Below are 14,285 nucleotides of genomic sequence, written 5' to 3'. Positions count from 1 at the left end.
GAAATTTATAAGCCAGATTCTAGATTCCCAGTACCTGCCTTTTGCCTATCACAAGATGGGTAGACCATAAAATTGAAACCCAGATTCTAACACTCAGCTACCAGTGTGGATAATAGTTGGTTATGTATAAATCAGAATTAGAAACAAAATTAGATTGGCCAAGAATCAGATTTGGCAAGCAGGAACCAGAAAGAGGATATAATTGTCACATGTGAGACCCCAGAGCAGTCTGGGAAGGGGAGCCAAGGACTCAAGAGGTGCTGGTCTGGATGAAGGCCACTTCTTAGGCTTTCCAAAATAAACCTTCAAAGAAAATACAGAAAGATTTCGTTATCCTGCACACAAATTCATTTATGTGAAGGACAACAGTCAGTAGTTCTCCAGGAACAAAAGTGAAAACAGGATTTATAAGAGAAGAGAGGAAGAAAAAAAAAATCCTACATACAGTCTGGAAACAGTGAATCTCATGTACATATTTTGGAGGATAACCTTATTTGCTAGTATGTCACAAAAAGGCCAGTCTGGGCACTTTGTTCTTGAGTAGGGGCAAACAAGAAATATTAAAGAAAATCCCATTGGTTTTAGAGTTCAGAAAATGTTAAACATTTTGCCACAGAGTATGAGAGACCATTTTTATAGAATATCTTCCCGTGTTCTTCCATTAGCACTTCTACCTTATATTAGGCTGGACCTAAAACATTTCCCTCATCAGAATTCTTTAGGTGAACTTAGTTAAGGTAACCAGGTTAAACTTTTTTTCCTCCTTCTCTAAATTTTATGTTTTAAGAAGTTTATTTTTGTTGACGACTAGACTGTTTAACTTGCAGATATTATAATGTATAAATGTAAAATCCTTTTGCCCTTTAATAGTTCCCTCATACTAAAAATCATCTGAATTATACTAATTTTATTGTATAATGCCAGTTAGGTATTCTACCAAATGTTGAATTTAAATCTTTTAAGCTTTCAGAATGGACTCAAATGTTTTATCAAGATGGCTTGATAATACAGTCTGACTGGTTGAATGTATAATAATTGCCTGAAGTTAAATCCTTTTGTCTTTTTTTTTTTGAAGAATCTTTTATTAGAATATGATAAGCAGTCAGAGCAATTGGATGTGGAAAAAGAACGTGCTAATAATTTTGAGCATCACATAGAAGACCTTACAAGACAATTAAGAAATTCAACTTTTCAGGTAAAAAAATTTGGGGGGGTATAATTGACATATAACATTATGTTACTTTAGTTTCAGGTGTACAGCATCATGATTTGTATATATTGTGAAATGTAGTTAATACCTGTCACCATACATAGTTAAAGAATTTTTTTCTTGCAGTTAAAATTTTCAGATTTATTCTTTTTAGCAACTTTAAAATATTCAATACCTTATTATTAACTATAGCACCATGCTGTACATTACATTTCATGATGTATTTATTTTATAACTGTAAGTTTGTACCCTTTATCCCTCTTCACTGATTTCACCCACACCCCACCCTGTGCCTCTGGCAACCACATAATCTCTCTTTCTCTCTTTCAGCTTAGCTGTTATTTTAATTTCACGTATAAGTGAAATCATACAGTATTTGTTTTTCTCTGTCTGACTTATTTCATTTAGCATAATGTCCTCAAGGTCCAGTCATGTTGTCACAGATGAAAAGATTTCATACTTCTGTATGGCCAAATAATATTCTGTTGTATGGATATACCACATTTTCTTTATCCATTCATCCATCAACGATCACTTAAGTTGTGTCCTTATCCTGGCTATGGTCAGTTATGCTGCAGTGAACATGGCTATACATGTATCTTTTTTTGAGTTAGTGTTTTTGCTTTCTTTGAATAAATACCCAGAAGTGCAATTATTGGATCATATGGTAATTCTCTTTTTAATTTTTTGAGGAACTTCCCATACTATTTTCCACAACAGCTGCACCAATTTACATTCTCACAAACAGTACCCAAGGGTTCCCTTTTCTCAACATCCTTGCCAAACTTGTTGTTTCTGGTTGTTTTTGTTTCTGTTTTTTAATAATAGCCATTCTAACAGGAATGAGGTGATATTTCATTATGGTTTTGATTTGCATTTCTCTAATGATGCATGATGTTGAATGTCTTTTCAGATACCTATCGGCCATCTGTATGTCTTTGGGAAAATGTCTATTTAGATATTCTGCCCATTTTTAAATCAAGTTGTTTGGTTTTTTGCTATTGAGTTGTAGGAATTCTTTATTTAGTATATGAACCCATTATCAGCTACAGGGTTTACAGCTAATTTCTTCCATTCAGTAGGTTGCCTTTTCATTCTCTTGATGGTTTCCTTTGCTGTAAAGAAGCTTTCGAGTTTGATGCAGTCCCATGTGTTGGGTTTTGTTTTTGTTGCCTTTGCGTTTGGTGTCAGGTTCAAAAAATCATTGACAAGACCAGTGTCAAGGAGCTTACTGCCAGTCTCTAGGAGTCTTATGATTTCAGGTCTTACATTCAAATTTTATGCCATATTGGGTTAATTTTTGTGTAAGGTGTAAGCTAGTGGTCCAGTTTCATTCTTTTGCATGTGTCCATCCAATTTGCCCAACACCATTTATTAAAGAAACTGTACTTTTCTCATTGTATATTCTTGGCTCCTTTGTCATAAATGAATTGACCATATATACATGGGTTTCTTTCTGGGCTCTTTCTTCTCTTTCATTGATCTGTGTGTCTGTTATTATGCCAGCACCATACTGTTTTGAGTGCTGTTTTAGAATATAGTTAGAAATTGGGGAGCATGATACCTCCAGTTTTGTCCTTCTTTTTCAGGATTGCTTTGGATATTTGGGCTCTTTTGTGGTTTTGTATTTTAGAATTGTTGTTCTAGTTCTGTGAAAAATGCCATTGGATTTTTCATAGGGATTGTATTGAATCTATAGATTGCTTTGGTCAGTATAACACTATTTGTACTTTCAAAAAACACTAATTTTTCCAGTCTATGAGCATAGAATATCTTTCCATTTATTTGTATCATCTTCAGTTTATTTCTACAGTATCTTATAGTTTTAAATGTGCAACTCTTTCACCTTTGGTTGAATTTGTTACTAGGTTTGTTTGTTTGTTTTTTAATGCAGTTGTGTGGGATTACTTATTCTTAATTTCTCTTCCTGATAGTTTATTAGTGTATAGAAACACAACAGATTTCTGAATATTGATCTTGTATTTTGCAGCTCTACTGAATTCATTTATTAGCTCTCACATGTTTTTTTTGGTGGAGTCTTTAGGGTTTCCTATACATAGTATCCTATTATCTGCAAATAGTTACAATTTTACTTCTTCTTTTCTATTTTGGATGCCTTTTCTTTTTCTTACTTATAACTGTGCCTAGGACTTCTAATACTATGTTAAATAAGAGTGGGAATCTTACCTTGTTCCTGATCATAGAGGAAAAGCTTTCACCACCAAGTATGATGTAGCTGTGGGTTTGTCAGCTATGGCCTTTCTTATGTTAAGGTACATTCCTCTATACCCACTTTGGTGAGAGGACTTTTCAGGTACTTTTAAATTGAGTAAATGCAGACGTGAAAAATGTATATTTCGATTTCAAAATGTTTGCATAGGGGCGCCTGGGTGGCACAGCGGTTAAGCGTCTGCCTTCGGCTCAGGGCATGATCCCAGCGTTATGGGATCGAGCCCCATATCGGGTTCTTCTGCTATGAGCCTGCTTCTTCCTCTCCCACTCCCCCTGCTTGTGTTCCCTCTCTCGCTGGCTGTCTCTATCTCTGTTGAATAAATAAATAAAATCTTTTAAAAAAAATGTTTGCATAAAAATTAAAAATAAATTGATTAAAATTAATAGAAACTTAATTTCATTTTGTTCTTCCCATTGTTGGGAGAATATGATGAAAGAATTGGTAACTATCCTGTCTTATCTGTTGCTGTAATGTCAGCTACTTGGGGTGTTTTCGTTTTAGTTTTTGTTTCTTTTTTGCCTTTTCTTCTGCCAGTGCTCCTGGTCTCTTGTAATGTTTGCCAAATTTATTTTAACAGTAATAGTGTTTTAAACTTATTCTTGATTTTACATTATGTGAAATTGTTTTTGAGGTCTTCATTTTTCATACTGTGCCAGTAATCTTGTAATGTATCATTTTATTCTTCCTTTCCTGTACATATTTTCTACATGTTTACAGTAGTGAATCATTTGTCATTCTAGTGTGAAAAATTAAGTTCTGATAATGAAGATCTCTTAGCTCGTATTGAAACACTACAGTCTAATGCGAAGTTATTAGAAGTACAGATTTTAGAAGTCCAAAAAGCCAAAGCAGTGGCAGACAAAGAATTGGAAGCTGAAAAACTTCAGAAAGAGCAGAAGATAAAGGTAAAAATAGTCCTGTGGGATTAGTTCATGTTATATAGTGATACTTTTATATTATTTAAGTGAAGGAAAGACTTACTAATGAGTAACATTTGTGACTACAACAGAGTTCATTACTTCCTTAATGTACGTCAACTATGAAGTTGAGAATATTAAAAGATTTTCAAGCTTTTTGTATTTCAGTGTGTCAGATTTATTTTATAGACCCTTACAAATACCTTTTTTAATGTTGGTTTGTGTGGGGGGTGTGGTGGCGGTATTTTTATTTTTAATTTCAGGAACATGCCAGTTCTGTAAATGAACTTGAAGAACTTCAACTGCAACTTCAGAAGGAAAAGAAACAGCTTCAGAAAACCATGCAAGAATTAGAGCTTGTTAGAAAGGTAAAATAAAACACTGGATTCAAAACCGAGGTCAATATTCACAGTGTTAAATGATTCTGATAGTTTAGAAAGGAAATATTTCAAAAATGTGGTTCTTGAGGAACTAACATAATCATATGTAAATTGTTAGCCTCGAAAGAATGAAAGTTTAAGATTTCTCTCAGTCCTATCTTTTCAGAAGAATCTAGGCTCACAAATGGTTTGATACTTCATTTTTTGTACAGGATTGTTATATGACACATGAAGATTTAATTAATGTCTAAAGTTAGAATTCATATTATACTTAAAACTTTGTCTAATTTTTCTCTACTTTTTTCAAAGATGAGGCTAAGAAAAGTAAGAGCTGCTTAAATGTGTTAACATTTTACAAATAAGAACTCCATGACTAGAAGTGTCAATTGTGGTTAATGAAAATTATGATGAAATTCAATGAAAATATTTTATAAAATTACAAAAATAGAAAGTACCAACTTCTAGTTTCTTCATATGATATGTTAACTTTCTATATTACAGAAAAGCATCATAGAATGTGTTTATTCCTCTGACATAATTTACAGTTATGCAATTAGCAATTTTACAAATGAAATTAACTGATCTATTATGTGGATCTTTTATTTTTGATATGTGCAGGATGCCCAGCAAACCACACTAATGAATATGGAAATAGCTGATTATGAACGTTTGATGAAAGAACTAAATCAAAAGTTAGCTAATAAAAACAGCAAAGTAGAAGATCTGGAGCAAGAAATTAAAATTCAAAAACAGAAACAAGAAACCCTGCAAGAAGAAATGAGTGAGTAAAACAAAATTCACTTTAACTTAAAATAATTTCATTGTAACAGAATACAGGGGAGCAATATTAGTTTGCATTTCACCAGTCTTTTACTGCCAGCAGATCTTTCACACAGTGCTAAATATTCTTAGGGACCAGGAGGGTTGTAAAACCATTTTTTGTTCAGTTGTGTACAGTCTGTGTCGGTGCATAATGCGGTCATTTGCTTAAACATTTCTTAAGTACTTCCTGCAAGAGCAATAACAAAGATAAAAAATGGTCTTGTCCACGATTTGCTGATTGTCAGCAAAGTGGGATCATTTAAATAACAGTGTAATCTTTTTTTTAAGGTGATTATATTCCATTCTCTCCATAGCATAATTTCTAACATTAATCATCTAAAGCTATAGCTATCCCTAGTTAGGCACCCCTTCAACCACATCTCATAAATCGGTATATTATACTCTTTAATTCAGCTCAAAATATTTTTAAATTTCCTTTGGATTTCTTCTTTGACCCATGGGTTGTTTAGAAGTGTGTTGTTTAATTCATTTAAAGGAATTTCACTTGTCTTTCTGTTAATGATTTCTACCTGAATTCCTTTGTGGTTAGAGAACATACTCTGTATGATTTCAGTCCTTTAAAGTTTATTGAGTTTTGTGTTATGGCCCAGAATAAGATTTCTTTTGGTGAATCCTTCTTAAGCACTTGAAAACGTGTTCAACTGTATTAGTTGTTGAATAGAGTGTTCTAACTAATGTGAGTTAAGTCAGGTGACAGTTTAGGCTTTCTGTATTTTTAATGATTTTCTGACCACTCCTCTACCAAATACTGACAGAGGGATGTTGAATTTCCTGAACATAACTGTGGGTTTCTTTCTGTTTTCAGTTTTGTCAGTTTGGGCTTCATGTATTTAGAAACTCTGAAATTAGCTACATATACATTCAGAATCATTACTTCCTCTTGGTAATTTAATTTCTCTATTGTGATGTCTCTTTTTATTACTGGTAATATTTCTTTTTCTAAAGTCCACTTTGATATTAATATAACCACTCCACCTTTCTTTTGTTTCTTGTTTACATGGCATGTCTTTTCCCGTCCTTTAGCTTTCGACCTAAGTCTATAAAGTGTTTCTTTTGGATAGTGTATAGTTGAGTCTTCCTTTTCTCTCCAAGCTGACAGCCTCTACTATTTAAATGGAATGTGTAAGTCACTTATTTTTAACATAATTATTTATGTGATTAGGTTTAAACCTACTACCTTGCTGACTGTTTGTCTTGTAGCTTGTTTCCTTTTTCCTCTTTTTCTTCCTTCTTTTGAATTGAATAATTTATATGATGCCATTTTATCTCTATTATGAGCTTATTAGCTATACCTTTTTGTTAGGTTTTAGTGATTGCTTCAGGGTTTATAGTATATGTCATGAACTTATTAGAGACTACTTTTAAATAAATTATACCCCTTCATATGTAGACTAAGAATCCTATAGAATACTGCTTATTCCCCCTTTTTTGTCCTTTATGCTATTTTTGTCATACTTTTTCTTCCACATGTGTTATACGCGTAATAATTGTGTTATTTTTGGCCTAGGGCCCATAATAACTACCTGTCATATGAAGGTTTTATTGAAACACAGCTATGTCCATTTGTGTGTATCCTCTGTGGCTGCTTTCATGCTACACAGCACAGTTGAATAGTTGTAACAGAGACTACCTGCAAGCCTATCATGTTTATTATCTCACCATTTAAGATGTTTTCCAATCCCCGTTTTGAAGAAATGAAAAACTAGAGAATTTTTTTTTATATTTACCCACATATTTACCATTTCTGGTGCTCTTACATTCCTTCATCTATATCCAAATTTCATCAAATATGACTTTCCTTTTGCCTGAAGAACTTCCTTTAACATATCTTTTTTTTTTTAAGATTTTATTTATTTATTTGGCAGAGAGAACACAAACAGGGAGCAGCAGGCAGAGGGAGAAGCAGGCTCCCCACTAAGCAAGGAGCCCAATGTGAGACTCGATCCCAGACCCTGGGATCATGACCTGAGCTGAAGGCAGACGCTTAACCAATTGAGCCACCCAGGCGTCCCTAACATATCTTATAATGTAGGCTACAGTCATTGAATTCTGTAATGTTTTGTTTGCCTGAAAAAAAAGTCTTCATTTTTGAAAGATAGTTTGGCTAGGGAGTGTCTGGGTGGCTCAGTCAGTTAAGCATCCAATTCTTGGTTTCAGCTCCGGTCATGGTCTCACTGTTGTGGGATTGAGCCCTGCGTCGGGCTCTGTGCTCAGTGCAGAGTCTGCTTCAGATTCTTTCTCCCTCCCCCTCTGCCCCTCCCTGCACACACACACTCTCTCTCTCTCTCTCTCTAAAATGAATAAATCTTAAAAAAAAAAAAAAAGATAATTTTGCTGAGTATAGAATTTTATGATGTGCCTTGGTGTGTCTTTTTTCCCTGTTTATATCGTGCTTGTTGGGTGTTGTTGAGTTTCTTTGTTGTATGGAGTTTTTCTAGTTTTCTTCAAATTTATCATATTTTTCGCCATTATTCAGTTCATTATTTTTTGTCTAAATCCTCTTCCTTTTTTTCCCCCAAGCCTCCAGTTACATACATTAGACCACTTGATATAGTCCCATAGGTTAGTGATGCTGTTTATTCTCTCTTCACTTTTATTAAATAAAATATAGTTTTGATTCTCGTGGTTTCTATTAGTCTTTAAATTCTCTCATCTTCAGGGTCTAATATGCTATTACCATCCAGTGATTTTTTCACATTAGATATTATAATTTTCATCTCTAGAAATCCTATTTGTATTTTTTGTTGTTGTTGTTTTTGTTGTTTTTCATTTATCTCTTCCTTACATTTATGTTTTCCTTTAAATCCTAAAGAATATTCTGTAGTTTCTTGTTCTAATTCTATTGATTGTATTTTTCTCCTGTTATATTTTCCTGCTTCTTTGCATGGGAAATAATCTTTTAATTGGGTGTGAATTTTACATTGTTGAATGCTAGATTTTTTTGTATTTATTTACAGAGTTAAACTTTGGCAGGCAGTCAGGTCATTTGTGGATCACTTTTATCCTTTTGTGGCTTGTTTTTCATCCTTTTTTAAAACAAGTGGCGAGTACCCATTTCTATAGATTTAGTTGAGCCCCTCTACTGAGGTGGGGAATCTTCTGATGTCTACTGAGTGCCCATGTATTAAACAAAGTCTCTTTGCTCTGGCTGGTGGAAACAGTTTATAGTCCTGTGTGAGCCCTGGGAATTGTTCCAATTATAGCTTCCTATTCACCATTCTTTCCCCAGCCATTGTTCTTTGCACCTCAGCAAGAGCACTGCTGTATTTGGGATTCCCCTCCTGTTCCACAGTCTAGAAAGTGCCTCCAGACAGAAAGCTGAGACTGTAATAGGGCTTACGTTGTTTACCTTCTCTCAGGGATCACAGCTCGATTTCAGAAATTTTCATATATTTTGTTCAGTTTTCTAATTGTTTACAGCAGAAGGTATGTCTAGGTCTTGTTATTCCCTCATGGTGAGAAGCTGAAGTTCCTTCAAATAATTTAAGTTGGCTGCAAAGATATTACTGTACAAGATTTTAGATATGTAAATGAAGAGGAAATGGAATAGAAGGAAATGTTGAGGTGTAGGACGATACAGTGAAGTCAGATATAAGAACAAGACATAAAGTATATGTTTTGTGTACTTTTGCTTTCACTAAGGTCTCCATAAATTGGCTTTGAGCTTCCCAGAAGCCGTGTAAAGACAGAAACATTAACCGTTACAAGGGTTATAGTAGCCCCAATATTAGAACAAATGTGATGCTTGTGAGCAGCACAGCTTTTCCTGGTACTAAGATGTGTGAGAAAAGTTTCTGTTAAGGAATTTTTTATAAAAAGAACACTGTGTCATCTGGAACAGTGGTCCCAGACCTAACTTAAATATCACACAGTATCCAGAGAGCTTTTTGGAAAGCCCAGTCACAAATGTAAAGAATCAAAATCTTAAAAGGGTGGGGCCTTGAAATCTGTGTTTTCAAAAGTCTCGTATGTGATTTTTGAAGTTAATGCTACCTTAGGAATGTCAAACACCCAAAAATAGCAAAATGAAAGCCACCAAATCGATAAATAATATTTAGTAATAATCTATTGTACATAAAAAAACATACCGTAAATTGGGAGTTTTCAAATTCAAAGACCGATAGCCCAGGATGGCTTACAAAGGGAAACGAGGGACCCCTGGTTGGCTCAGTCAGTTAAGCGTCTGCCTTCGGCTCACGTCATGATCCTACGGTCCTGGGATCAAGTCCTGCATCAGTCTCTCTCTGCCTGCTGCTCCCCTTAGGCACTTGCTTGATCGCACTCTCTCTCTCTGACAAATAAATAAAATCTTTAAAATAAATAAAGTGAAACAAGTAAATTTAACCTTTACAATGATTGGTTATTACAGTCGGGTTTTCCAGATGACAAGTTCACTTACTTTGCAGAATAAGCTAAATTAAGTTTTACTTGTGTGGCTTAAATGGTTCTATCTGCTCAGGGAATTTTCAAACCCAGTATCCATTTTATATTTAATTTTAACAGAAACCACTGATAATCTGGATTTGTATTCTCTGGCATTCCCACAATAAATAAAATAGCAAATCTCCCTTGACTATTTCATTCAGCCTGCAGCCAAATCACAGCTCGATAAAGGTGATTCCATGAATAAACAAAGCATTGAAGCTACGTATGCAGAGTTCTGATGATCTACCTGCATCCAGGGGAACAATTTTGAGTACTCAGATAACTGAACGGATTGTAGGGTTTCCAGACAATTCATTATGCGTGTATCTTTCATTATGCACATACCATACTTCCAACTATTAACCTGGTGCAAATTGAATAGCAGAGCTCTAGATTATATTCCTGCAATGCAAGTATTTGGTTTTATGAATTAGTGAATGTGTACATTTTTGATCATTAAGCTGAAAGAGAAGCTTCATACCCTGGAAAAACTAAAAAGGCATGGTTTATTCAAGTAGGCCACCCTCTTCTCACTGACAAATAAGTACAGAAATGAGTGGGACAAGCAGTGAGTGCTCTAAGAATTCAGAGGGGAGAAAGATTCTTTAGACAAACAATCACAAGTTGGGGCTCAAGGTAGATCTTAAAGGTAAGGTTTGGAGAGAAAAAGCAGACTAAAAAAGGGTTTTCCTTTCTGTAGCCATGGAATGAGCACAATGAAAAGAAATGTAAATTTTTATTATGTTATGTTAGTGAAATAAGTCAAGCAGAGAAAGACAATTATCATATGGTTTCACTCATTTATGGAACATAAGGAATAGCAGTAGGAGAAGGAAGGGAAGAATGAAGGGGAGGTAAACAGAAGGGAGAATGAACCACGAAGACTACAGACTTTGGGAAATAATTTTAGAAGTCTTAACCAGTTGGAATGAAAGGCTTGACCTGTTAGGGAGAAGTGAATTATAATTAGGAAGACATTTTTGATCCAGTTTGTGAAGTACCTGAAAAAGCAGAATATATTTGGGCCCTTTTTGAAGACAACAGGGAAAAATTAGTTTGCCAGTGTATCGATTGGAATGGTGTAGAATCTGTCAAAAACCACCAGGCTCATGGCAGCAAAGGTCTTAGAAGGCTGGGTTAAGGAGTTGCGGTAAAGCAGGAAAAAGATAAGGAAGCATCTGAGCAATGTTCTGTGAAAAAAAAAACAAAAAAAGATTGCCTAATAAATTAGCAACGCACGTCTTAATCTGAAACTCCTCCATCATCTGGCCCGAGTCTGACTTTCCACCTTAATTCTTATTACTTTCTCACAGAAAGAGAGGACTGCTCATTTTTCCTGAGACAAGATTTGTGTTTTTCTGTAACTATATCTCCTCTCTAAAGGAAATCTCCTTTCATGCCCTCACCCTCCCACCCTCATGCCCGCCCTTTGGAATCCTTCCTAATCTTAAATGTTTTCCTGTTCTATGAAATGTCCCTTGTCCTTTGCAAGCTTTGTATAACCTTTAGTCCCTGTGGACTGCCCCTCCACCAGTAGCCTTTTGTATTTCTTTTATAACATTTATATTTTGCTTTATGTTATCATGTGAAATACTATCCCCCAATTTCATTTTTATTCTTTGAGCTCAGGGACCAACTGTAATCCTAATCACAATTCCTGGAGGACTTAACAAAGGTTTTGTATGTAATTTGTGCTTTATAAAATGCTTTTTAGAACTGAGCAAATAGTTACCAGGAAATAACTGAATTAGACTTCTCTTAAAAGCCACAGTTGGGGCGCCTGGGTGGCACAGCGGTTAAGCATCTGCCTTCGGCTCAGGGCGTGATCCCAGCGTTCTGGGATCGAGCCCCACATCAGGCTCCTCCGTTATGAGCCTGCTTCTTCCTCTCCCACTCCCCCTGCTTGTGTTCCCTCTCTCGCTGGCTGTCTCTATCTCTGTCGAATAAATAAATAAAATCTTTAAAAAAAAAAAAAAAAAAGCCACAGTTAACATAATATTCTTACAGTATACCTGTTCGTGTTTACCAAGTAATAGGATCTGTATACGTGGATTTAACGACATAAAGTTAATCATTGCTTATAAGATATTTTAGTAAGACAGTTACGTAGTGCCCATATAACTGGCCTAGACCAAGTGTCAAGCACATTTTTTCTTAAAGGTCCAGGAAGTCATTCTCCACGGCTTCACAGGCCACATGGTCTCCATCATATACTCTTTATTTCTTTCACAACAGGCTATGGCCAGATTTGGGTACCTGTGTTCTACACCTTAAATCCACTTATTCCTATCTGATATTTCTGTTTTTTTCCACTTCTGTTAGGATGAAAGTTTTTTGTTTTTATCATGTTTCAATTTGTTCCTTAGTGAACAGTCACTGACAGTCCCATCCTACAAAACAGTATCACAAAACAACCAGGTATATGCCTCTGCAGTGTTATAATTTGAAATACATGGCACTGCTTTTGAGGTACTTCTTAAAACTGAAGTTTTTATCTTTTAGATATACTCTAAGTATATAACTTTATTTTAAAGATACATACTGAAATATTTACAGACAAAAGGATTTCTTGTGAAGAACCAAAAACAAATAAAACCAGGGAGGGCACAAACAATAGGTGAGGGTATAGGTTAGGACTTGGCAAACTTTTTCTATCAAGGGCCAGACGGTAAATATTTCAGGCTTTGCTGGCCGTGTTATAGTTTGTGTCACCATTAGTCAAATCTATTGTTGTTGCACTAAGGCAGCTATGAACAATATGTAAATAAATAAGCTTGACTGTGTTCTAATAAAACTCTTTACAAAACAAGCAGCAGCCAGATTTAGCCTGTGGGCCAGAGTCCTGTTCTCGGTGATAAGATTGGCCATGTATTGGTAATTGTTAAAGCTGAGTGATAGAGGGGCGCCTGGGTGGCACAGCGGTTAAGCGTCTGCCTTCGGCTCAGGGCGTGATCCCGGCGTTATGGGATCGAGCCCCACATCAGGCTCCTCTGCTATGAGCCTGCTTCTTCCTCTCCCACTCCCCCTGCTTGTGTTCCCTCTCTCGCTGGCTGTCTCTATCTCTGTCAAATAAAATAAAATATTAAAAAAAAAAAAAAAGCTGAGTGATAGGTACAGTGAGTTATTGTACTTTTGTCACAGCTTTTGTGTATGTTTGAAATATTTCATAATAAAAATCTAAGACAAGTTTTTCTTTTTTTTTAAGCCAACTTTCTTTTAAAGATAGGTTAATACAAAGAAAAGACTTATCCATTTATTTAAATTCATTCATAAAAATTGTTTAGAGGCATCTGGGTTGCACAGTCGGTTGTACGGCCAACTCTTGGTTTTCAGCTCAGGTCATGATCTCAGGGTCACCAGATAGAGCCCCATGTCAAATTCAGTACTCAGCAAAGTCTGCTTGAGATTCTCTCTCTCCCCCTGACTCCCCTTCCCCTTGCTCTTTCTCTCTCTAAAATAAATAAATCAATCTTTAAAAAAAGTGTTTAATCTGTTCTGAAATTATTTCCTTTGCTAGCTTCACTACAGTCTTCAGTGCAACAATATGAGGAAAAAAACACCAAAATCAAGCAGTTGCTTGTGAAAACCAAAAAAGAACTGGCAGATTCAAAGCAAGCAGTACGTTAATTTCCCAGTTTCTTATTTCAATTTATGTATTTATTAATCACTTCTTTTTTAAATGTAACCGAGATTCTTATTTTGTAGGAAACTAATCACTTAATACTTCAAGCATCTTTGAAGGGTGAACTAGAGGCAAGCCAGCAGCAAGTAGAAGTCTATAAAGTAAGGTTCTGTTTACTTTTTAGGATTTATAAAAAAAATTTCCATGTAGTAGAAAGGTACTATGTAGGGATTTTTCTAAATACCTTTATGTATATATTTTTATGCACACACATTTTTTTTCTAGATATCCTTCATTTGAAAAAGTAGAAGCAGTAAGCCAAGTATAGCATATGACTAAAGTATCCCATTTAGCTTAAGCTACATTCTCTTCATGTATTTGAAAATCCTTGATGCACTAAAAATAAACATGACATAAAATATAAAATAAACACGGCCCCAGACCTGCATCTGAGCTTTCTAAATGATAGTGCAGTCACAAGAATACAAATGGTTTTATATACTTTGTTGTATACATGTTATATGTATATTTACATTATTTATATATATTTTTATAACTATTTATAATATCTTGATGTATTCAATTAAACATTGAACTGTAACAGGTAGTCTGGAATTTTTTTATAATTGCTCACGATTAATTTTGATTTTAGGAA

At 35.0% G+C, this 14,285-nt stretch overlaps 1 protein-coding gene across 3 annotated transcripts in view; it reads left to right on the top strand.

The window, feature by feature from the left end:
• GCC2 (GRIP and coiled-coil domain containing 2) overlaps positions 1 to 14,285 on the top strand; it is a 53,967-nt gene that overhangs the window by 19,679 nt on the left and 20,003 nt on the right. For all 3 annotated transcript variants that reach the window (XM_019810072.2, XM_011237410.3, XM_034658911.1), the window contains 6 exons: positions 1,076 to 1,195; positions 4,184 to 4,348; positions 4,624 to 4,728; positions 5,359 to 5,521; positions 13,526 to 13,626; positions 13,714 to 13,791. In XM_019810072.2, the coding sequence (XP_019665631.1) occupies positions 1,076 to 1,195; positions 4,184 to 4,348; positions 4,624 to 4,728; positions 5,359 to 5,521; positions 13,526 to 13,626; positions 13,714 to 13,791 (732 nt within the window). The remainder of the gene's footprint in view (positions 1 to 1,075; positions 1,196 to 4,183; positions 4,349 to 4,623; positions 4,729 to 5,358; positions 5,522 to 13,525; positions 13,627 to 13,713; positions 13,792 to 14,285) is intronic.

Source organism: Ailuropoda melanoleuca, chromosome 4 (genome assembly GCF_002007445.2).
Source record: "Ailuropoda melanoleuca isolate Jingjing chromosome 4, ASM200744v2, whole genome shotgun sequence".
NCBI classification, from domain to species: domain Eukaryota; kingdom Metazoa; phylum Chordata; class Mammalia; order Carnivora; family Ursidae; genus Ailuropoda; species Ailuropoda melanoleuca.
This window is presented reverse-complemented; position numbering and strand designations above follow the sequence as displayed.